At 45.7% G+C, this 22,281-nt stretch overlaps 1 protein-coding gene across 1 annotated transcript; it reads right to left on the bottom strand.

Annotated features, from left to right (window-relative positions):
• Nucleotides 1-21: 21 nt before the first annotated feature.
• Nucleotides 22-22,083, bottom strand: LOC149306221 (HUWE1-associated protein modifying stress responses 1-like). The gene is made up of 4 exons (XM_089540692.1): nt 21,709-22,083; nt 19,311-19,391; nt 11,317-11,592; nt 22-3,848 (listed from the first exon to the last, which is right to left on the bottom strand). Exons 1-4 carry the CDS (start codon nt 21,986-21,988, stop codon nt 3,604-3,606), a joined length of 882 nt encoding a protein of 293 aa, XP_089396818.1. The 5' UTR covers nt 21,989-22,083; the 3' UTR covers nt 22-3,603.
• Between the last annotated feature and the right edge of the window lie 198 nt (nt 22,084-22,281).

Below are 22,281 nucleotides of genomic sequence, written 5' to 3'. Positions count from 1 at the left end.
TTAAAACAAGCAAGCAAGAGGTTGGTTTATTTTATTTCATTTTATTGGGGATTTAAAAAGGTATCTATTTCTCCAGCAGGGTAAGTCACATTTGAGGATTGCAGGAGTTCAGTTTCAGACAAAGGAAGGGGGGGAAATCAGCTTTGCATTACTTCACTATAGCTTCAAGTGTTTTTAATATTTAAATTGAATTTTAGTAATATGCAAGCCAAGATCAGCTTCAATGCAGGATACACTATTATGTAAAAATCTGCCCCACATTCATGTTAAGTTTGGTTTACATGGGGGAAAGAGATGAGACAAGGATCACCAGAAGGCATTTCATTCAATCGAGTCAGGTTTTGTTAAAAATAATAATAGCAGAACTGCAGACTACTCACCCCCAAACCATACCCTAGCACTAAACACGTTGGTTTTACAACAGAGAGAGTGTATTCTTCCGGAAGTCAAAAACTAGTGGGGGACCCAAGGAAATGTGCCACATCTGAGCTTTACAGAAAACTGCTATGCGTCCATTTCCGAGACGAGACCGTCATGCAGTCTAGATGGATTTGGCAGGAGGCTGATCGCTTCTGAAAGCATATAACTGGGTTGTTATTGTTCTTTTTTTTAAAAAAAAGCAGTAAAATGAAAGTACTTGAAGACTTACAAGCACACACACGCACACACAATGAGTGTAGATCCAAGCCTAGTTTTCTCTTTACAAACAGGAAAAAAAATGGCACCAAAAATATAAAAATGCTCGACAAAAATTTTGTTCAGAGGAGCCAGACTGAAAGCAAAGCTTCAAAAGCCATTAATGAACACAGGAATTATTATATTCTATTTGGGAGGGTCTGAGGGAGAAGAACTCCAAGCATCAAGATCTACTTATTTCGAAAATGATCATAAGTAACCTTATCGCATTCCACCTAGCATTACGGGCCAGGCCCCGCTTAACTACAGTGGAGTAAATCTACCACGGATCCAAAAATAAAACCCTCCTGAGTCTTTAGTGAAGTTCCAAGAAACCCACATCCTACTCATTCTGTACACCTAGGAACTAACTCGAGTGAAGCGTTGAGGCAGAAGAGGAAAGCAAGCAACTTATCTGTCCATTCCAGGCTGATTGCTACCAAAACTTCAAGCTGCGTTGTCCATCGCTCCGTTTCCTCAGTTAAGACATCATCTTTCTAGCCTCCTGGAAGTTCTTTCTGCCATTCTTGGCAGAATGAGTGACTTTTGCATGTGCGCACACCACTGCCTTAGTCACTACTGCACACAACGGCCCATAAGTGCAAAATTTGGAGATGGAAGCCTGCAAAGGAACTGCAAATGTCGCACAGACACCTTATGGGATTGCCCCCCCCCCCCAGCGCTTAAGGCCAACATTATTTAACTAGCTGGCCCTATCTTGTCTATCTTTAGAAAGTGTGCCAGAGACAATGCAAGACAAGACTCAAGGTAGAGCGTGTTTTACGGTTCTCACTAAGTGCTAAACCTTTAGCCACAGCACCACGGTTTATTTTAGAAACTTCCCCAAAAGCTTGTTGTTAGGAAAACTTTAAAAAGCTGTATAAAGTCAAGGGGGGAAAGAAACGTGCTTATTGCAGTGCATCTGTGTGGCTTCAGAAGGTGGATGGCCACCTCTTATGCTTCAACTGAAACTTCTCAAATGATAACGACAAGGATTTCTACGCTTGCAAGCAGACTACAAGGCTGCAGGCAGCAAACTCAAAAAGCCACTCACCTGGGGGATCTACTCGCACCCCCAAATCCAGCTCTGCCTCCAGTACCTGTCTGTGTTCCTGAAACTCAGACCTCCTCGGTACTCTTCTCCCCACCCCAAAATGGAACAGCTTTTGTTCAGGCAATCTTAAGCAAAGTGGGGAAGACACCATAGGCAACGGACACCCAACTGTGTTTGCATCTGACTAAATAGCACTCAAAGAAGATCCAGCCAAAGGTTCCTGGCATGGTTGGGCTGAGCAGACTGAATGACTTGCTGCTCAAGCTGTGCAAAACCAGCTGGAATCCCTAAAACACCTTAAGCAGTAGGGAACGGGTTGGGAGACTGTTCACCTGGGATTTAAGGGAAGACAAATTTTGAGGACCAAACATGTCTGGAGCCTTCTGCCACCAACTACTCTCACTGGATTCTTTTCCCACAGGCGCACAATTTAAGCCCTTATGCCCTGGCCTCCTCCAAGGCTCCCCTCAAGCATTCTTTGTGGCTTGTTTAAGTGACAGATGTGCCAGGTGTCTGACTTTATGAGAATGGAGGCTGAGAAAACTGCTTTACCAAGAGCACCAGAGGGAGCATGACAGGGCCAAGAGAACTTTGCCTTTTCTTCATATTTCATTTCTTCACCAGCTTAAACGCAAAGCCCTTTTTTTTGAGGGAGGTACTTAACCTGCCTTTGGGACACCTCCCACTGAAGCTACCCGATACGAATGTACATGAAGTTTCACTCATGGAGCCCCAAAGGCCCCAGACCTCTCACCCCAATCGTGAGAGAAAGCTATGCCACACAAGCATCATTGTGGAAACTTCTTTAAGCACCTGAAAGACATGATACCTCATCATAATGGAAAAACACAACATCCAACCCAGCCATTTCCCTTCCACTCGTCCTGCACAAATTCACTTTTCTTTGTATCAAAAGTGTACAATACGTACCTGCCGCAACTAAGCCACTACAGAACAGGCTTCTCTCTCTGGCATTAGTGCAGAATTCTGGTGTCCGCTTATAAGATAATGTTCAAATGATGATAGACTATCAACTGAAAATAACTTCTAATTAAAAAGTCTTAGGGAGGAGGGAGGAAGGGTGCAGCAGGAGTGGGGAGGGAGAGAAGAAACCGGTGCAGCTACTTCAGAGTTACCACACACAAAACAAATCCAACAAAGAGCCTTTCAGTACTGATTTAGTATCCATTGCATAACCATCACAGAACCTCTTTACACACATCTGCCGTCAACTGCTTCTGAAAATTAGAAGAGGGTACAGGCCAATACTTATTATAACTTGCACACTTACTATATAGAAATCATGTGCCCAGTAGAGCTTTTAAGAGAATGAATGAACTAATGAAAACATGTATCTATATATAGATATATATGTATATATAGACATACATATTCTCAAAAGGAAGCCTGCAGGTTCTGACATGCCAAGTCATGTTTTTTGACACAGTTGTCAAAATGGCAATACTGTTGAAGCAAATATTTAAACACAGCAAGAAATAAAGGACAAAAAAGCATTTCTATATCCAAATAAATGTCTGATATTTCCTTTTTTCCCTTTAAGAGTACAAGTAAGGTCACTTTTAGCCTTGGAACAGATGCATGTTCTGCCTGCGATGAACTTGCTAGCTACTACACAACATTGGAAGTCCTCTGCTAAAGAATCTAATTTGAAGAAAGCTGTAGTTACAAGAAGAATCTACTGTCAGTATGTAAGCTTTCCTTTATGGCAATTATTGATTTCTCTCTTTTTTTTTAATGACTTGGGAGGAGAGAGCCTCAGGTTTGTTTTCCCAGCAGGTTGCTGAGAATCACGTGGCTTTCAAGCAGCATGGCGGGGTGAGGGAGGGCAAGGGGGGGTTAGAAGATTTTGCCATTTAGATCATACGATTGCGTTTATGGGTTGGGGAGTCCGTAATGCCATCACCGCACTGGGCTGAGGTACGCTTTCTAGTTCCACCATTGTCCAAGTGGAGTGCCATTTCTTCGGATATGAAAGTGTTCAAGTCAACGTCATGGAGTCCATTTCTCCTTCGACTGCCATTGGAGCCGCTGCTCACGTGAGTGGGCGAGCCCGGGGTACTCGAGCGAACACTTATACTAGCCATTGCACCACTAAGACCTAAAAGGAAAGGGGAAGAAAAAGCAAACATTAGTAGGGAAAGACAGCAACAGTTCAAAAATTGTCTTGCACTCAGACGCTGGTCGCTTCCTCCTACTCAGGACTCTTTCATAGTAAGTAATAATAATATTTTATTCCTTACCTGCCTCTCCCCAGTGCTCCAGGCAGTGTACAACACATAAAACCATTTAAACAGATCATAATTATAGTTGTGTGATTATACTTTAACTGACATGGTTCCATCCTATGGATCTGCAGTTTAAAGAGACGCATTTGGAGAGCTCTAGTGCCTAACAGAACTACAAGCCCCCACATTCTTCTGGATGCAGCCATGACAGATGAAGCAGAAACGAATGTTGGTAGTTACCCGTGATACGTTCATTTCCAGCAGACAAGGGTCCTAACATCCTGCACTCTTTAAGTCTGTAGTGTGAACTCAATAAACAAGCAACCTGTGTAAAGATGTGAAGGGTCAGAGCACTTTGGAAGGGAAGGTTGCAAGCCTCTACACCTCCACATATATTTAATAGGCACTCAAGCCCAACAGCCCAATCCTTCAATGCGAACTGGCCACTGCTTGGGTGGACTTTGCTTCAGTCGGTATCTGATGGATGGCATCCTTTCCAGAGTACTTTTTTGCTTTCCCATTTTAGACCCTCATTCAGGAAGCTCTGGGAATACAGCCAGGTTCTTGGTTGCCTTGGTGACCCACAATGTTATGCAAAGAGTTGGGGAATTTAAAATATTTCTCCAACTCTGTATTTTGGTCACTTGCTTAAGCCACCTGGGTTGTTCTGTTTACACAAACTGGGCCCATAACAACTGGGAAGAGGAGAGTGAGGGGCACCCTTACCATACCTTTTGTGCCATCTGCATATGGGTTTATTCAGAGGGCCAATGCAAGGCTAAGACTGATCTAGACCTTTGAGTTTCCTAGACATAAACTTCTGTGCTACACCAGAGGTTAGACAAGCCATTTCTAAGATGCACAGCATGCCCATCCACAAAGCCAGAGTACTCCCTAGACCTTTACATGTACATGAAGGCAGCAACTTCCTCCAAAAGATAAAAGGGTGACTTTTCTGTGGAAACAGTTATCTGCTACTGCCTTCTTTCCACCCCCATTCACCCCCCATATTAGCAAAAACACACAAAGAAAGCCATCTCTTTCTAGAACCTGGTCTTCTTTCAAACCGTGCGACGCGTCTTCAACAAGAATGCCAGATAATCAAGCAAAGAAAAGCCTGCGACACCAATTGTCTGACCTGCCCAAAGGACTCAGTGCCACCCTTTTCTATGAACGCTTGGCGCTGGTTTAGCAAAAGAAAGGACATGATCAAAACCAGCGGCCCCTTTTTTGAGGCACCCTGCACAAACAGCTTGCGTAACTAGCTCCACAGTCTTATTTGCTGCCAGAACACCACGAAAATTTAAGCCTTCCCAGGCGATTACAGCTCAAGCTCTGTCCTCCAGACTACTGGCTTCCTAGTTCTAGGCAGCTGACTGGTCTCGGTTGCTGATGTGTTTTCCTCAACATACCAGCCTCATGGTTAAAGAACAGGCTAGCTCCATGTACAGCTTTTGTCAATGGTTGGGAACCGAGGAGGAGGTGTACTTTGGAGGGTAGGTCCTTGCTGCCACACAGCTAAAAGGGATGTAGATACATGGAGTACAGGTCAGCAATGCAAAAGGCCAGGATAAAGACACAAGCCTATGCTTTTAAGAAAAACAAACACAGAAGTAATTCAGGCCTCACTGAAATTGACACATTCTGCTACTGAGATCTCTCCTTTGTTTTTGAATTTGTGCAACATATAGGGCAAGAGCCAGCGTACCAGAGTGGTTTGGGCCACTAGACTCTGGAAATCAGAGTCTTATTCCTAGCTTGGCCATAAAACCCATTGGGTGACCTTTGGCAGGTCACTCTCTCTCATCCTCAGGGGAAGGCAATGGCCAACCTCCTCGGAACACATCTTGCCAAGAAAATCCCACAACAGCTTCGCCTTAGGGTGGCCATAAGTCAGAAAGGACTTGAAGCCACAGAACAACAAACACATAGGGACAGGTAGCAAGGAAAAGGCACCCTTAAGAGGCAAACTAGTATAATATTGCAGCAAATTAAGGGTACATTAACTGATGGTAAATTTCAATTCATTCCATATAATGGGGTTATGTGTAAATAAAAACCTATAGTTTTTTTTTACCTACTCACTCTTTCTTCTGCTGGAGTTGTATTCAGTCACAAGAGAACTACTCAAGCGAGAGGAGAGGAATAACCGAGGCCCTTGAACCATTCTCTTGTCACCTCCTGCATCTCAATGGGCCAGCAAAGAATCTTGGAAGGGGGAAGACCACAGAAGATCACTTGATTTCAAGGATTCTGAAGAAACTCTGCTTACAAGTCAAGAGAGCTAGGGATACATGGGTACATGTATTGCCAGCCACAGGCAAAAGAGGTTTATCACCTGAAACACCATGAGGTCTGACTGTGCTACTTCAAGCTTTTATAGTGGAAACAGAGGAGTGGGTAACTTGCTGGCCCTCCACTTGATGTTGGGTCTACAACTTCCCTCAGCCCTGGCCAGCACGGCCAATGGTCAACAAGGATGATAGGAGACGCAGTTCAGTAAAAGCTAAAGGGCAAAGCTCTGACAAGAAATTCAGTATTGCCCCTGGTTCAATAACACTGTGATGAAATGATGTCGCGTCAGCATGCATTGTGGATCTTTCCAATCCTTGCTTAATTAAACAGTTGGATTGTTCTGTCTAACGGCTGCCACAATGACACTGAACGCTTGCCAACAGTAGCTGGCTTATAAGATTCCTGCAAGCCAGCAATTAAAGGCAGAACCAAAACACCCAGAGACCTGTGCCAGGTCTGAATCCAAAAGTGTAGCAAAATGAACATCTTCGAATAACGAAACCTAAGCCACTGGAAAGCTATGTATCCAGAGAGGCACCTAAGGGAGGGCTGCCCACAAAAGCTCATGTGATAAGTATTTTTCTTGGAAAGGTGCCCAATACACTCACATTTTCAGTCACCCAATGCACCCTGGAAGCTGCAGAGGACACTTGTTTGCAACTGGAAACGTAGAAGCCAAGGAAAATGTGAGAGCTGTGTTCCACGTGCCCCACACCATTTGTTCAGTTTTCCAAAGAGAAAATTTATTTAGAGGACAGAGAGGGAAGACACCTGAAGCATTATTATGGTGGGTGGCATCTTTAAGCAAATTTTCACTCATTCAAGATGTGTCATATGAAGCCACTTTATAGCACTAAAGCTGCTGAACCAGTTATTTTTCACATAAAGCTTTGACTGTTTGAATATTCTATTTAATCCACAAGACTTCAGAGCTCTTGCAACAGAAGTGGACGGCTGAGAAGACAGCATTTGAGATGTGAGGACCTGCTCATAAAGGAGTTCTTTCAAACTCAGCTCCCTGTTTTTTCTCACTTGAGGTATAAAGGCAGTCAAGAGGCAATCACACAAGAGCTTTGCCTAGATGACCAAGACCATCATCAGGTGGCCCATCCCATCCAGGGATTTTAGCGCCACGTTTTTTAAGAACACAAGTGAGAAAGAAGCCCAGAAGGCAAGCACAGCTTTGACCACCAATGCCAGGCAACCCATATCCGAAGGGCTGAATCAGCCAAAGAAAGCCGTGACGATACAAAAGATAGCTATTTTGTGTAGTCCCTGAACAACACTAGTCATGTAGCCCTGTGTTTGCACAGCTTTAACAAAATTTACAAGAGCCACAGAATTCCTTCAGACAGCCACTGTTTCAATGGTTTATGGTTTAGATTAGTAAAGATTATATGGTGTCAATTTGCAAGATATATATCAAAGAATGTGGCCTGTTACATAGTAGCTATGGCAGAAGAATCCAGGAAGATCAAAGCTGTTGTGAAACTGGAAATCCTATAATCTCTAGCCAGCATAGCCAATGGGAAGTGACAACACCAGTCCAAGAACTTCTGGAAAGCCGCAGTTGCCCACTCCTTTTATATACTAACAGTAAGCTCATTTACCAAGAGAGATCCCTTAATTCAGTTAAAATGGCATCAGTTACCCACATGAGGGAGATGGCAGAAGGCTTGGGGCATCACATTTGCAGAAATGCGTAAGTATAATTGGGGGGGGGGGGGGGGGGACCTGAATAGAAGCAGATGAAAAATGACTGTTCTAAGATTTCTGCTAGAAGAAAAACAAAACAGGGAATGGAAGGGAAAGAGGCAAGGCTAGCTATCTGCCAGTTTGACTATTTTCCACTGCAATGTTTTCCTATGGATGTATCTAGTCTCCAGGCTCAGTGATCTGAAAGAACTCCCTCTGATAAAGCCGGCGACAAACAGAAATGCCTTCCTTCTGGCCTTGCAGGCCTGACTTCCCATCACACTAGAGCCTCCTGCAAGTCACCTGAAATGGCCCCTGGTTTGTGCCCATTTTCCCCGGAAGCATTGCACCAAGAACCAAGTGACTCATGAAGAGCCTAGACACACCCCAGAACTCAAAACCAAGAGGATCCCACTGTAGGGCCAGCCTTCTGTGGGGTTTCATCTAGGTCTCAAAGTGAAGACTGACTACTCCTCCAATTGGCAGGGATTTTGTCACTACAGAGATGCATATTTAGCATAATGCTCCTCTATTCATGCAGAGAATGTTGGCCACTTCAATTCTGTTTCCAAAGCTCAAGTTATACCAGCAGTTGTTTTTTTTAGCCTTCTGCAAAAAACCGAGTAACGTCACTAATGACCCAGACAAACCTGCAAAACCTGAAACCAACCTACCTTCTTCTGAGTCACATCACTGTATATCTCTTTAGGAGCCCAGTACTATCTACTGACTGGCAGAGTCCAAAACTTGCTCCAAAAATCCTTTAACTGGAGATGAGGAAAGCTTTACTGTTTCTTCTTGGGTGGATTGCAAGTTCCATCACTGTTTTTCAACAGATCCAAAGAGATGCCCCAACAGATACCAAACACACACCCAGGAGTAGGGGCAAGCATTTTCTCAGCAGCTTTCATTGGCTTGTGGGGGATTCAAGTGTCCAGGTTTGTTAGGGACATTTCTTACAACTCTAATGTATTTGCCATTTCCACCTCCCAAAGAAGGTTCAGCTTTGCAGTCCTAAGCAGAAACACTTCCCATTCTCATTTGATCAAGACTGGGAGTGGAGGCATAAGAGGAGCTTCCAGAAAGATATGCTCCTCTTACCCTGTCTTCAAATGCACACACAACTGCTCCTGTGAGTCCCAACAACAGTAGATCTAACAAATCAATCAGAACATAAGTAAGCACTTAGGTTCCATTGATTCAACAGGGCTGTTCTAGCTGGCACTAACCAACAGACGTGGGCCACAGAACCAGAGGCTTAGATCAAGTAAAAGGAGAAGCAGCATCTATGTGAGATATGTACTAGTCAGTCTCTTCTCACGTGAATATGAGTTATGGTTTGAAACCAAGAATGCATCTCAAGAAAGAAAACGCTAACACAGCATTACAGGCACTATCACACAAGCAGAGGTTGTTTCTACTCTACATTTTTAGAGAATTTGGGAGGTGAGTCTATGCTGAGGTTCTAGTTTATGTTATTTCTAAGCCACACAAGATAGAAGCAGATACAAATGCAAGAGCTTACATGATAAGCTCCACTCAGCAGGAAAGGATAACCTGTCCAAACAGTTCAACAACATTTATTGTTGAAATGCATAGGTCTATGTTCAAACCTGATCGTCAACTTGCACCTCAAGCTAATCTATTAATAATAATTTAAAAAACGAGGGTCATTCTATAGGGCAGACTGAAAGTATTTTCTTCCACCGGTCCACAAATGTAAATGATTCCCATTGGTTTTGTGTGTAGACCCATTCTACACTTCCAAACTGAACATATCAGAACCACTAGGACCTTTTCATAGTGTGCCATTGAAGTATCAATTCTGCATTTTGGAACAAGCCAGGGACAAACAGCATTTTGAGGGAGGGAGCTTTCTTAGTAAATAATGAAATTCAAGATGCTCCCAGAAGTTGGCACAGGGTTTCAATTCCTCCTTCACCCAAAAAGGCTTTCAAAGCAAGAGGACAAATTTATTTGGCTGCCAGCCAACTCCAGATCCCAAATTCATGGAAGCTTAGCCACGAAGAATCAGGTTCTACATCAGCTAATAGAGCACAGGAGAAGAGGCTCATTTCAATGCTACACAAGTCACCAGCCACTATTACCAAATGTCCAAGAAGCTGAAGTTATCTGCCTACAAGTTATGCTTAGACAACATCCCAAACCTGCATTATCTTTGTGGGAATACTTCCGGGATGGGCTTAAACCCATCCAAGCGAGCCTGTCCTACTAAGAATGCCAACTTCAAGGCACAAGGGGGGGGGGGGGGGAGAGAAAATGAAGGGGGGGAAGCTGTGGGTATTTTTTCCCAAAGCCTTTTTTTTTTTGGTGGGGGGAATGGATGGTGAATATTTTCTCTCAGATATATGAATAAAATGTCTATGATAAAGCATTCACATATTTAACTTTGTAAAATGATGACTTTCATGCAGGAGTATGCACAGGACCCAAACATTACAATTCCTAGCTTTGATTTCCTCTCAACCTATGTGATGAATGAGTGTATTATGCCTGCTTGGCATTATGGAGACAAGAGTGATTTTCTCTTCCACTGATATTAATGGTTTCTTCTGCTTTAATTTGGGGAAGAGATTGCCTGCTTTTCAAACTGGCAAAACAAGAGTTTGGGAGTTCCTTCAGTTCAAGAACTTGTTACTGCATTTGCAACAGAACATAAAATTCAAGGTAAAAAGGATGGAGTAATGGGAAAGGACCTTGTAGCACCTTTGAGACTAAGTGATCCTTTTCCATTACTCCAGTCCTTTAACCCTGAAGGAATCCTTAAAATAATTTTCAGGTCTCAGGGAACCCTTGCATTAAAAAATGTTATATCTACAGCATAAAAGCAGTTTTGTTTTTTAATAATCTCTCATAGAGTCCCTAGCAACTTTCGGGAACACTGGTTGAGAAACTTCTGCATTAGCAGAGGTACGATCAAACACAATGGTAAGCAGATTCATTGCTTTCACACATCCACACTAACTGACCACTTTATCACCTCACCTAGCCCTTTGAAAATGTAAGGCAAGGGGCATGATTTGCATCCTTCTGGATTCTATAAACTCACTCCCACAACTGTATAAATACGTTTTTTTATCTAAGGCTTTAATATCACGCTGTACAGCATCTGTAAAAGTGGGTTTATATCCACAAAAGCTCATTCTAAAATAAAAACCAGGTACTGCTATATTCCTTGTTTTTCCCCTTCCTCCCTTCTTTTTGTCCTGCATCCCTCTCTCAGCGGCCCCAACCTGTCATGGCTAGGAAGGGAGTTTGGACTGTAGAAGCATGCATCTCTCCAGCACCCATCCCTGCAGAAGAAAAGAGTGAAAGAGGGAGGACCATTACCATGGAGAGCTATGGCTTCTCTGAAAGGCTGCAAGTCCGTCTCTACCGAGGAGCTAGTTTCTGTCGAAGCAGCTCGGTTAGGGGATACTACAGTCAGTCTTGGGGGAGCTCTAGAGTTTCGTGGAGGAGGAGCTTTCCCACAGAGGAAGCTGATTAAGTCTTCTCGGCGAATAGTTCTTCTGCGCTTTTTAACCCAAGCCAACACGTCCTTGTTGCGACGCTGATAGCCAATGTGTATTCCTACATCGAAACTCCGCTGATGGGCATCCACGCTTTCTGGAAGGAGAGAGAACACAGCGTTAAGGCGGCAAGAAACAGACCCATCAGGGACACATCCATCGACTGGCTTCTAGAGGTAAGAAGTGATTCTGCGCACACAACTTTGCATAATTTTATCTTCACTGCTGGCATGCACAGATATGAGGGGCATTGCCAATTTCAGATGTATCTGTACCATGTTTTACAAGGATGGGAGTTTTCCACATATATCTCACACTGTTTTTTCTGCCACTTGGGAGCATTTATATAGCTCTGTTTCTTGCCTGCCCTCAGTTTGTCAAAATAGTCCAAACGCAGGCACAAAATTACTTCTATGGGTTCTAACAAATCAGCAGTAAACTGTCACTGTAGGCTATACCCCAAAGTGACAGGGCTTCATCAAAGCCAATGGCAGTTTGGTGTCAAGTGTCGACGGCAAGTTCAAAGTAATTTACAGGAATTACAGGAATTCCCAACCCAGCAGATATCTAAAAATGAGGCATCTCAAGTACATGGCAAAAGTGCAAGCGCATCTTATCCACTAATAGCTCCTAATGCATTTCCTCTTTCTTCAAGCTGTACACTCAACTGATAAACACTTTAAATTTATTTAACATGCCTGTCAATGGTTATCTTGAATTATAAAGAAAAGCAGGATATAGATACTTCAAGTAACAAATTCACTCAATGGTCAAAGAAACTCTCACAGACGTCTCCCTTTGTAGTTCCACCTAAGCAGCTGAGTGGCCTGTCATAGCCAGATCATAGGCAAAGTTAAGTCCCAGCTTTAGAGGTGTCACACCAGCAGCAGGGATGAGTGAGGATGAATGGCTGGTAAGCAGCAAACAGGTGTAACCTGCTTGTCACCTCCATGCTTTGGAAGAATGGCTACTGTTATCTGCCCCAAGCAAACACCACACTGCGCCTTTGAACATTAAGCCATAATACGGTTTTGATAACATACCACTGTAAAAGGCATTCTTGCAAGATCCTTTTGCAAGACAGCCACTGAGTTGAATGGGAAGAGCAGACATGATTACATCTTTTAGGACCAGTGCCTGGGCTACCTCCTAAGAACATCTGAGCGCTTCCTTATGCATACACTGCTGTGTTCAGGGTGCTTTACAAAGAAAGGGTGTAGCAGGTCCCTGCCTCCAAAGGCTTCCAATCTAATGCAGAGAGAGAAACAGGGAACTGGAAGCACAGATAAGCAGAAGATTTCTGGTTACACAAATGATGGCTTAGTTACAGTAAGATACATGGTGGCATTCTTATATGCCTGTAAGTGGGATCAGATTTTGGAAACCTTCTCCCTGGGCTGGGCTTGTTGGCCATCCCCCCCCCCCCCCAGGTTTGTCACTGCTTTCTTCCACACTCTTTGTGGATGAACAAGTGAGCAGGGATTCAAAGTGCCTCCTGAGTCCTGGTCCAACACTCACACCACTTCTTGTTAACTGCCTTCTCGACTCATGATGGCCCTGGGAATTCAACATCTCAAAGCCCACATATCCTCCACCTCTCTGCTCAGGTCCTGTAGGCTCAGCCCCGTGGTCTCCCTGATTGCATCTATCCATCTGTCATGCAGACATCCTCTCTTTCTACTGCTTTCTATCTTTTGCATCACCACCACCTTTTCTAATGAGTAGTGCCTTCTCATAATGTGGCCAAGTGCGACAGCCTCAATTTCATCGTCTTGGCTTCCAGGGAGAATTCAAGCTTATCTGTTCTAGGACCCATTTGTTTGCCTTTTTGGCCATCCATGGTATCCTCAGCACTCTTCTCCTGCACCACATCTCCAATGAATTAAGAGCGAAAACCAAGGGTTTGTGCCTGGGAAGGTGGTGATGCCTTCAATGGTTAACATGAGCAAACCAGGAGGTGAGGGGCTGGAAAGAAAGGTAAGAAGATGGGTCTTTGACAGATAGATCTTTGAGGCAATGAGGTAGTAACCAGGCAGAAATCTCAAGAGGCAGCTGGAGACAAGGGATTGGATGGGGGAACAAAGTATCTGGTGAACAGTGAGCTTAGTTTCAAGAGTGTAGGTGGTACTAATACAAGATGATCAAGTAGAGCCGGAAAAGGCCTCAGTAGGCAAAAATCTGAAGAATGCCCCATTGAAAGAAAGAAGGTCCTCAACCAGTGTCTTGGGACTATGGCTCTCATCTGCTGCAAGGAACAGAGCCAACTGTCAAGATGACAGTGAATTGTAGTGCAGCTCAGCAGGCACTGCATAATTATGTCCATTTGCTTCCAATCTGAAGCAGATAAAGGAACCTACCCATCAGATTCAACCAAGGCTCTGAAGTTGCAATGTGGGTGACAGATGCCAGTGCAGATGGTTCTCAGTTTGCAGGCATGGAAAGTGGCTGCAACTCCCTATAACGTCTCCAGCCAAGACAGGAAGTCCCTACACATCAACACTGTATTGGTAACCAATTTTAATGTGTTAAAGATGTTCCCACTACCCAATAACTGCCTGGAAAACAATAACTTGATCCCTCTGTCAATATGCTAGTGCTGTCAGTTCCAGTTATTTGTGCTGGACATTAACATACCAAGCTAGCTTTAAGTAACAGAAGCAACTCGTAAGGCTCAAGCAGGGCACCATTTGCCAAAGCTACAACTCAATTAAGCTGCTCAACTCGTGCTTCATATTGTTGAGCACTGACAACTGTCTGCATTTGTGCACACCACTGACATGCAACCTCAGCTTTCTGAAGCGAAGAAAAGCAAGCTCTCAGAGCAGACGCACTCAGGGGCTGTATGACACACCACATTCCACAGCCCTAATGACAAGGAAAGCGTATGCTCTGAACACCAACCAAGGAGTCACATGTCCTTTCAAGCGGAAGCAACGGAAAACAAGTCTCCAACTTTGTTTTCCACAGGACCCATCTGGGATATTTCAACACATGAGCACTCTTTCCACCACCAAGAAATAAAGTTATACCTTCCCTTTCACTGACCATATCCAGCCACAAATAAACTGGCTAACTTGGCATGGTTTGGCCACCACAGGCCTGTTTATCAGAAATGCCTTTGCAGCGTTCCTATTATGCATCTTTTTAGCAGGTGGGAATCAGTCCTTGTGATTCTACAAGTTTTATGTTTTCAGTTTTATCTTTACTGGGGTAGGATGTATATATACTACTTGTTGCCTGACAATCTATAACTCACATGAAGGCTCACGAATGATAGTAGAAAACTGCTGTATTGTATTATTAGACTGCCATTTCTTACACGCACACATCTTGCTATCTCAACTGGCGCCATGATCATGAAAAGCACTATGGCTCATGATGAAAAACCTTGCTGTCGATATGGGTTACTAGACCAGCCTCCTACTGAGCAATTAGAACTCATTACTGGAGTCATCTCAGGGCACAAGGCAACCCAAGCAAGTCTTGAAAAGCTCCAGACACTTGCTCAACTGCTGTCTGTTTTCTATATGAAAAATGCAGAGAATAGCAATGAGTTTATGAGTAACACATACTGACTGAATTTCTAACTGTAGTTATATGACAGTGTATTCAGTATGCATGTTCTGTATACAAAGAATGAGTTATCTACCTAGTTAAAATAATGTTTTCTACTCACAAAGGAAGAGTGGAAGGAAGAATATTTAAAAAGACACTGCAATTTAATCAGAACCACTTTCCCAAGTACTTTTGGCCCTTAGTTGACAGGGCTAATGTAGTTAATTCTAGTCTCTAAGCATTCAAGTGGTACTAATGTTATCTGAGGCAGTGAATTGGGCAGTTTAATGCTGCAATGTGCCTCTCTCACCATTCACCAGGTGAACGGAGCAGGATCTTTTTTAATGAAGAAAAACTGTGAACGTTATAATCTAGGAGGACTCCAGTGATGGGTTTCCAGGAAATATTAGGAATTGTTGCTTTCCAGGAATCAAGTGTGATCAGAGTTAGCATGTTTGACCAAATATTAACTGCTTTCAACCCTGCATTTTTATAAACATATATATAAAAACCATATTTATAAATGTATGACATATTTACTATACATAACTTTTAATGGCACGACATCCGATACGACAGTATTTGAACTAAAATATATCTGATATACTTGCCATCATGTCAAACTAGAACTGGGAGACATGGATTCAGATAGTTGGGCAGGAGGCTGAGCCTTAGTGCGCTCATGGGGAACATTAGACCATCTGCATTTTTGTCTTGTAAATCTTACACACATCCAGAAGTGGAAAACCAATGGTGAAGTTGTGGTAAAAGACTCACAAGAGGTGTTGCGATCATAAAAGGTTCCTAAGTTCACTTTTGTTGAACATGAAACAAAAGTCATTTCTTTTGACCTGCACAGGCAAAAGGTGAGTCCCTAACTTGATACTGGTTTACATTACTGTGTGTATCTGTGACCTTCATTTCGAAATCAGTACAGTACAGAAACAGACTTGTGCCTCTTTGGGATAATCACCTGAAAAGTAGTAACCTGAAAACAACTAGAACCCATCTAAGTGATGCTTAAGAATATATGAATGATGTGCTGGCTCAAGAGAGCTTCCCACTGTCAATCCTGCTATAATACTGCACTGACATTCATTAATTTCCTCGATCAATTGTTTCCTCTTGTTTAGAAAAGATTTATCATGCCACAGTTCACTGCTCTGCTCGACATTCGGCCATCCCAATTCCAGCTTCTTATCTACAGGAGTGTACAAAGCACTCACGCCGCTCCATGTTACGCTGCGCACTGGAAGAGACCACCCACTTTTCACTTTGCACACAAAATGCAGTTGCCAAGGCTAGCCCCGTGCAAGGCCCTGGGGACTCTCCAATTTGTTCGCTACAAACCGGATCCATATTGTTCACCAGTAAGCACATGCCTGCAGCCATTCAGGGCTTTCTCAGGGCAGCTTCCTCTTCCAGTGATAAGCAAGCAAAATGGCAGCTGCCCTAATGAGGAAAACAGTACTGACTCAGTCTATTGGCTGAGCTGGCAAAGACCTCCCTTGATGACTAAGGGCTTGCTGTTTTCAGCCCTGCATTCCATTCCAGCGACTACACACAAGAATAATTACTATCACACCTAATGCTCTACGCAACGTTACTCACGTGATTGCAGGAAAGGTTAAGCTCAACCAAAAGACTACTTTTTCCTTCCCTATCCATAATGAAACAGCCAAACACAGATTTTGTTCTAACGGAAAATTATAGCTGTGTGCCTGCCCTTTTCTTCTAAGTGCAGGACAAGCCAAACACAAAGCGATCTCCTAATGTCTAGAAGCCTCACTCAGCACCCCAACACCAGAACAAACTCTGCCCTTTCTCATATGTTCCGTCCCTCCTACAGCCAGAAATAACTAGATGCTTTGTCATCTACAATCTAGATACCAACTGGTTTCTAGTTCATCAGGTGTCATGAAGACCAATGGTTTTTTAGAAGTCAATATAAATAGCCTCATGCAACTCCTTCCGTCCCATGGCAGCCTGCACACAGGGAAAGCATGAAGGCTTAGAGGCCACTTGGCTCTCTAGGAAACCTAAGCAAACTGTTCCCTTTTGAAGCCAGACCATTCTAGGGTGTCAGTACCCCAAATTTTAGACATCTTGCTCCTGAGATTGCAGAAGCCATGTGTAGACGACATCCATGTAGGACTGTGGACATTTCATGATCAAGAACACCAGCCTGGAATGATGGAGGCCTCAAGACAATGAGCTACAATGTCTCAGCACCACCCCCAGACTCAAAATATCCAGGAATCTGCCCAAATAATTGTTCTGGAGGAAATACAAATGCCTAGAGAAGTGATCTCTCCAGGAAACTCTATATCCCCCAGCACAACATCTGGTGAAAGTTGGCCATAGTGTTGCACTAGAGAGGAAGGACCTAGATTCCCAGAGAGAACATATTAATCAATTCCGCAAATAACCAAATCTGCCAAAGCTTCAAATAGGAAGGGTCAACTGTATTTGGAAAACCTACCTGTAACAAGTGCCCCTGATATATCAGAGTGACTGATCCAAACAGGGCTACAACTGAGGTGGGGTTGCCAGACTACTGGCAAAAGAAGCCAATGACTGCTGAGCATATGGAGAGCTAATGCTAAAACCAGAGCGGAAGTGACCGCTCAATACTGAAATAACTCTATTGATTCAATCCCCATCAAGACTTCCATAATGCTTCAGATGAACGTATCTGACTCTGCGTCACAGTGCTCCTTCCTGCTAAAATTTGCACAGAGCACTCCTCAGAAGGAGAAACTAGAATTGCTACCCTTCCAATGCCATTCAAGGCTAGTAATGGATCCCCACCATCAGTGAAGACATAAATGAATAAATTTATATCCCCCTGTGAGTGAAAGGGAAAGACATGGGATTGTTCTGCTGGAGCTCCTCAGGACAGTTCACGTTTTATGGGGAACAGACACTGGAAGATAAAGATCACCGCCACATTCAGCAATGCCATGCTCCCACATTCCAGAAGCTTTCTCTTTTCCATAGCGGAAACCTATTTCCCTCTAAAGCACAGAGATATTCTAGAAATGATACTTCAATGGATATCCATTTCCAGACCTACACATTCTTAAACTGCTCACCTATACATTTGCCCTCCCCTCCTTTTCAGCATGCTGATGTTCCCCAATTTGGTCCCTATCCCCATCAGTAGTTCTCAAAGTTCTCAAACTTAAGGTCTTTGTGCTTCACCTTCCAATAGCCTCAGCCAGCTTAATCAATTCTGGGATCTGAGGGCCAAAAGATAGGAAGGTCCAAGACTGAAAGGATACTGTTCTAGACTTAAACACCACCTTACTGCTGCTGACCCTTACTTTCATGCATACGAATCCATACCCTATTCAAAATAAGCTATCTGCAAGTACTGCCTAAACATCTTAATGCCACCAGATCCCATTTGATCTGGGAACCTAAGCAGCCTCAGGGTTGGTTACAGCTTGGATGGGGGCCTCCCAGTGAAGATTAAATGCTGGAGGTCTACTCAAAGTGCAACTCTAAAGAGTGGTCCCTGGAAAGGTGCTGGTGTGTGAGCCATTGGTCCCTGGTGAACTTCCAGGAAAGAAACACCTGTGGCCAAAGGTGCCAGTCCTTGGCAGACTAGAAAAAAATATTAAGCGCCAGTTCCCTGGATCAGTCAGCCTAAAAAGCACAGCTATAAATGATATTCTGATGAAGGCAATGGTAAACAGAATAAATCCTGCGCAAAAAGTCTATGAAATTTATGGGATTACCATAAGCCAGATGTCTTTGGTTTCTTCAAGTTCCCTGTCCCTTCACTTCTGTGTTTAGCATGATGTGCACCTAGACTACGGGAAAACAGCCACAAAGGGGTGGGGGCAGTTGCTGAACCAATCTGACCTCAAAAAGCCATTCTGAAACACACACATTTTTCAGCTGGAGTGCACCGCACTAAAAACCATACAGATATTGTAACTAAATTCAGGTCACTGCAATATGCAACTGCAAAAAACAAACACACACCCCACGCCCTCCACCAGAACAGCCCCCAAGACAGACACACACATGCATGCCAACACACCTTAAACCCCATTATACAGTGTTGAGTTTCTCCCTAAAAGGATTTGTAGCTGGTAAGAGAAGGAAGGACGCGACTTTCAAAGACCTTTTCCCCGACCCCCGGAGGCACTTCTGCACCCTTCGTTCGGCCTTTAATCCCTCTTTAAACTCTCCCTCCTCCCCCACGACACTTTCTGGGGGCCCTCCAACCATAAGAAACCCCCCCAATACCTTTGTAGAGGTTGGTGACAGCGGTGGCAGCATTCTGAAAAGGAACCCAGAGCGAGAGTCCCGGCTGCTGGCAAACGCGGTCTGTGCAAAAGGGAAAGAAAGGAGGGGTTAGGAGGAGAGACCGGGCGAAAAGGAAGAAAAACCAGGGGTGGGAATATGGGGAAACTGACCTGTCTTCCTTCCCCTTACAGCTCCCAGCCTGGCCCTCTCTCCGCTTCTCCCAGCCTGTCCCTGTCTCTTCCCTTCCTCGGCCATATTGGGCTTCGCCATTTTGTTTGGGACGGAGGAGGCCAGGGCAGGAAATGGGAGCCTTTGCAAAGCGAGAAGCCGGAGGGGGAGGCAAGCGGGGTACGAATCCCCCCTGGACCCAACCAAGTCTTCAAGGGGAAGGGATGAGAGCCAAGCGGAAGCAGCCACCCAAGGCCTCCCTCAACTGGATGGAGGGGGGCAGATAAGGAGAAGCAAGGGGAGAGTAAGATGGTGGAGAAAAAGGGAGACGCCATTTAAGGCACATCCCAAAGAACTGCATCTAAAGACCCCACGCTATATATACACATGTGTGTGTGTACATATACATACACATACACAGTTACACACACGTACACAGTGAGCCCTTGGTGTCCACTGGGGTTTAGTTCCAGGACTCCTTCCCTCCCCCCCCCCCCCCCAGATATCAAAATCTGTGAAGACTCAAGTCCCACTCAACACAACGGCAGAGTAGAAGGGTGTCCCTTACACAAAATGCCTAAATCAAGCTTTGCTTTTGGAAATGTACACACACACACACATATATGTTCAAGGCATGGATGCTTGGGCCTGTGGGAAAGATCCGTGGAGACGAAAACCCAACACACACACACAGTTCTGTGCGTTTGTACATATACACACACATGCGCGCACACAATGTCGGGGGTGTATATGTGTGTGCCCCTGCAAAGCTGGCCTTCTTTCTTTTGGGTGAGAGAAGGTTTTATACACACACACACACTTCTCTCTCTCTCTTCGTGTGTGTGTGTGAGTGTGTGTGTATATATATATATATATATATACACACACACACACACACATATATATATTTCTCTCTCTTTCTGTGTGTGTGTATGCTGGGGGTGTATGTGTTTGCCCCCGATGTTGTCCTTCTCTGTTTGGGGTGGGAGAAGCCATATATATACATATATATATATATACACACACACACACACACACATATATATATATACCTCCCTATATATGTAGAAGCATGTGTGTGCATGTATGTGTGTGTATGTACAGACACATAGACACACATGGCAGTATATACGTGTGTGTCTATATAGATCCATATCCCTTCCGCCATTTTGTGGGAGGGAGGGAGGGAGAAGGGAGGGCCGGAGGAGAAGGCGGAGAGGGACCCCTCCCCAAAGGGAGGAAAGAACTAACGGGGGCGGGTGGGTATAGAGGCCTGGGCCGCTCTCCTTCCCCCTTGAAGCACATTGAAAGAGCCCCGTCCGTTTCGTCGGGAGAAGGAGGAGGAGGAGAAAGAGGGGGCCCCGCCCGGCGGCGGCGGCGGCGGACAACGCCATTTTGTGCCGGTGCCTGCGAGGCTCCTCCGCCGCCCGAGGAAGGAGGGCCGCCTGCTGGCCCACGGCCTTCCTTTCCCTTCCCTTCCCTTCCCCGCCGCAGAGGAGACGCGTGTCAAGCCTTGTGTGAAGCGGCTCCGACACGCGGAAAAGGAGCCCAACCCCCTCCGTCTCCAGGCGCCATTTCCTAAGGAAAAAAGGAAGGCTTCTTTCTCCCCCGAAAGAGCCGAGGCCGATGCGGGAGGCCGGGGGCTGAGAGGGGCAGGGAGACGTCTGCAGGGGGCCCCCTCCGCCGCATCCAGACCCGAGGAAGGAGGGAGAAGGCCCTTCGGAGGCACAAAAGGCAGAGAGAGAAGGGAGGGAGGGAAGGCAGAGGAGGAAGAAGGGAGGAGGAAAGGAAGGAGGGAGGGAGGAAGAGAAAGGGAAGAAAGGAGGAAGGGAGGGAAAGAGGGCAGGAGGAAGGGAAGGTCGTGACTAAGAGAAAGAAAGGAGGGGGGAGTAAAGGGAAGGAGGAAGGAAGGAAGGGAGGAAAGAAAGAAGGGAGGAAGGGAGGAAGGAAGGGAGGAAGGAAGGAAGGAAGGAAGGGAGGGAGGAAAGAAGGGAGGAAGGCTGGCTCCCTGCCTCCCTCCCTCCCTGCAGCCGCCTTTCCTTCCGAGGGAGCCCCGAGGCCCCGGAGGGAGGAAGGCCCTTCCTTCGGAGGCAGGCAGGCAGGCATTCTGCCGCGTCGCTCCGCCCCGCCTCCCTCCCTCCTCCCTGGGCCGCCCAGGGCCAGCCATCTTGTGGGGCGGAGGCCGCCTCCTCCTCCTCCTTCCCTTCCTTCTCCTCGCTCCGGGCCTCACCCTTGTAGAGCTGGGCGACGGCGGTGGCCGAGTTCTGGAAGAGGTGCCAGAGCTTCTGCTGCTTGTGCTCGGGCTGCGGGGCGGCGGCGACAGCGGCGGCGGCGGCGGCCTCCTCCTCCTCCTCCTCGTCGTCCTGGAGCTCCGGCGGCAGGAGCAGCGCCCCGTCGTCCTGCTCGGCCTCGGCCAGGCACTGCCGCTCCCACTTGCTGAACCAGTGCTCCGGGCCGTGCAGCTCCTGGATCTCCGACTCGCCCTCCTCCTTCGAAGCCTTGTCCTCCATCTCCTCGGCGCCGGTTCTCCTCCTCCTCCTCCTCCTCCTTGGCGGCTACCTCCGTCCGCCGCCGCTCCCCGGCGACGCCATCAGCCGCCGCCGCTGGCTCCGCATAACAACAACAACAACAGCCGCGCGGGCTCCGTTCTCCGGGGCGTCCGCCCTCTCCGACGCCTCGCACCACACTGAGCCGGAGACGCCGCCCACAGCCACCCAAAAGCCCCAGCAACCTAGCTTAGCTTCTCGTCCCGCCTCTTTCCGCCGCGCTAAGCCACTGAGGAGCGGCCCTCCCGAAGCTCCTG

The sequence above is a fragment of the Sceloporus occidentalis genome, unplaced genomic scaffold (genome assembly GCF_023333645.1).
Source record: "Sceloporus occidentalis isolate IW3139 unplaced genomic scaffold, rSceOcc1.0.p SCAF_10, whole genome shotgun sequence".
NCBI classification, from domain to species: Eukaryota; Metazoa; Chordata; class Lepidosauria; order Squamata; family Phrynosomatidae; genus Sceloporus; species Sceloporus occidentalis.
This window is presented reverse-complemented; position numbering and strand designations above follow the sequence as displayed.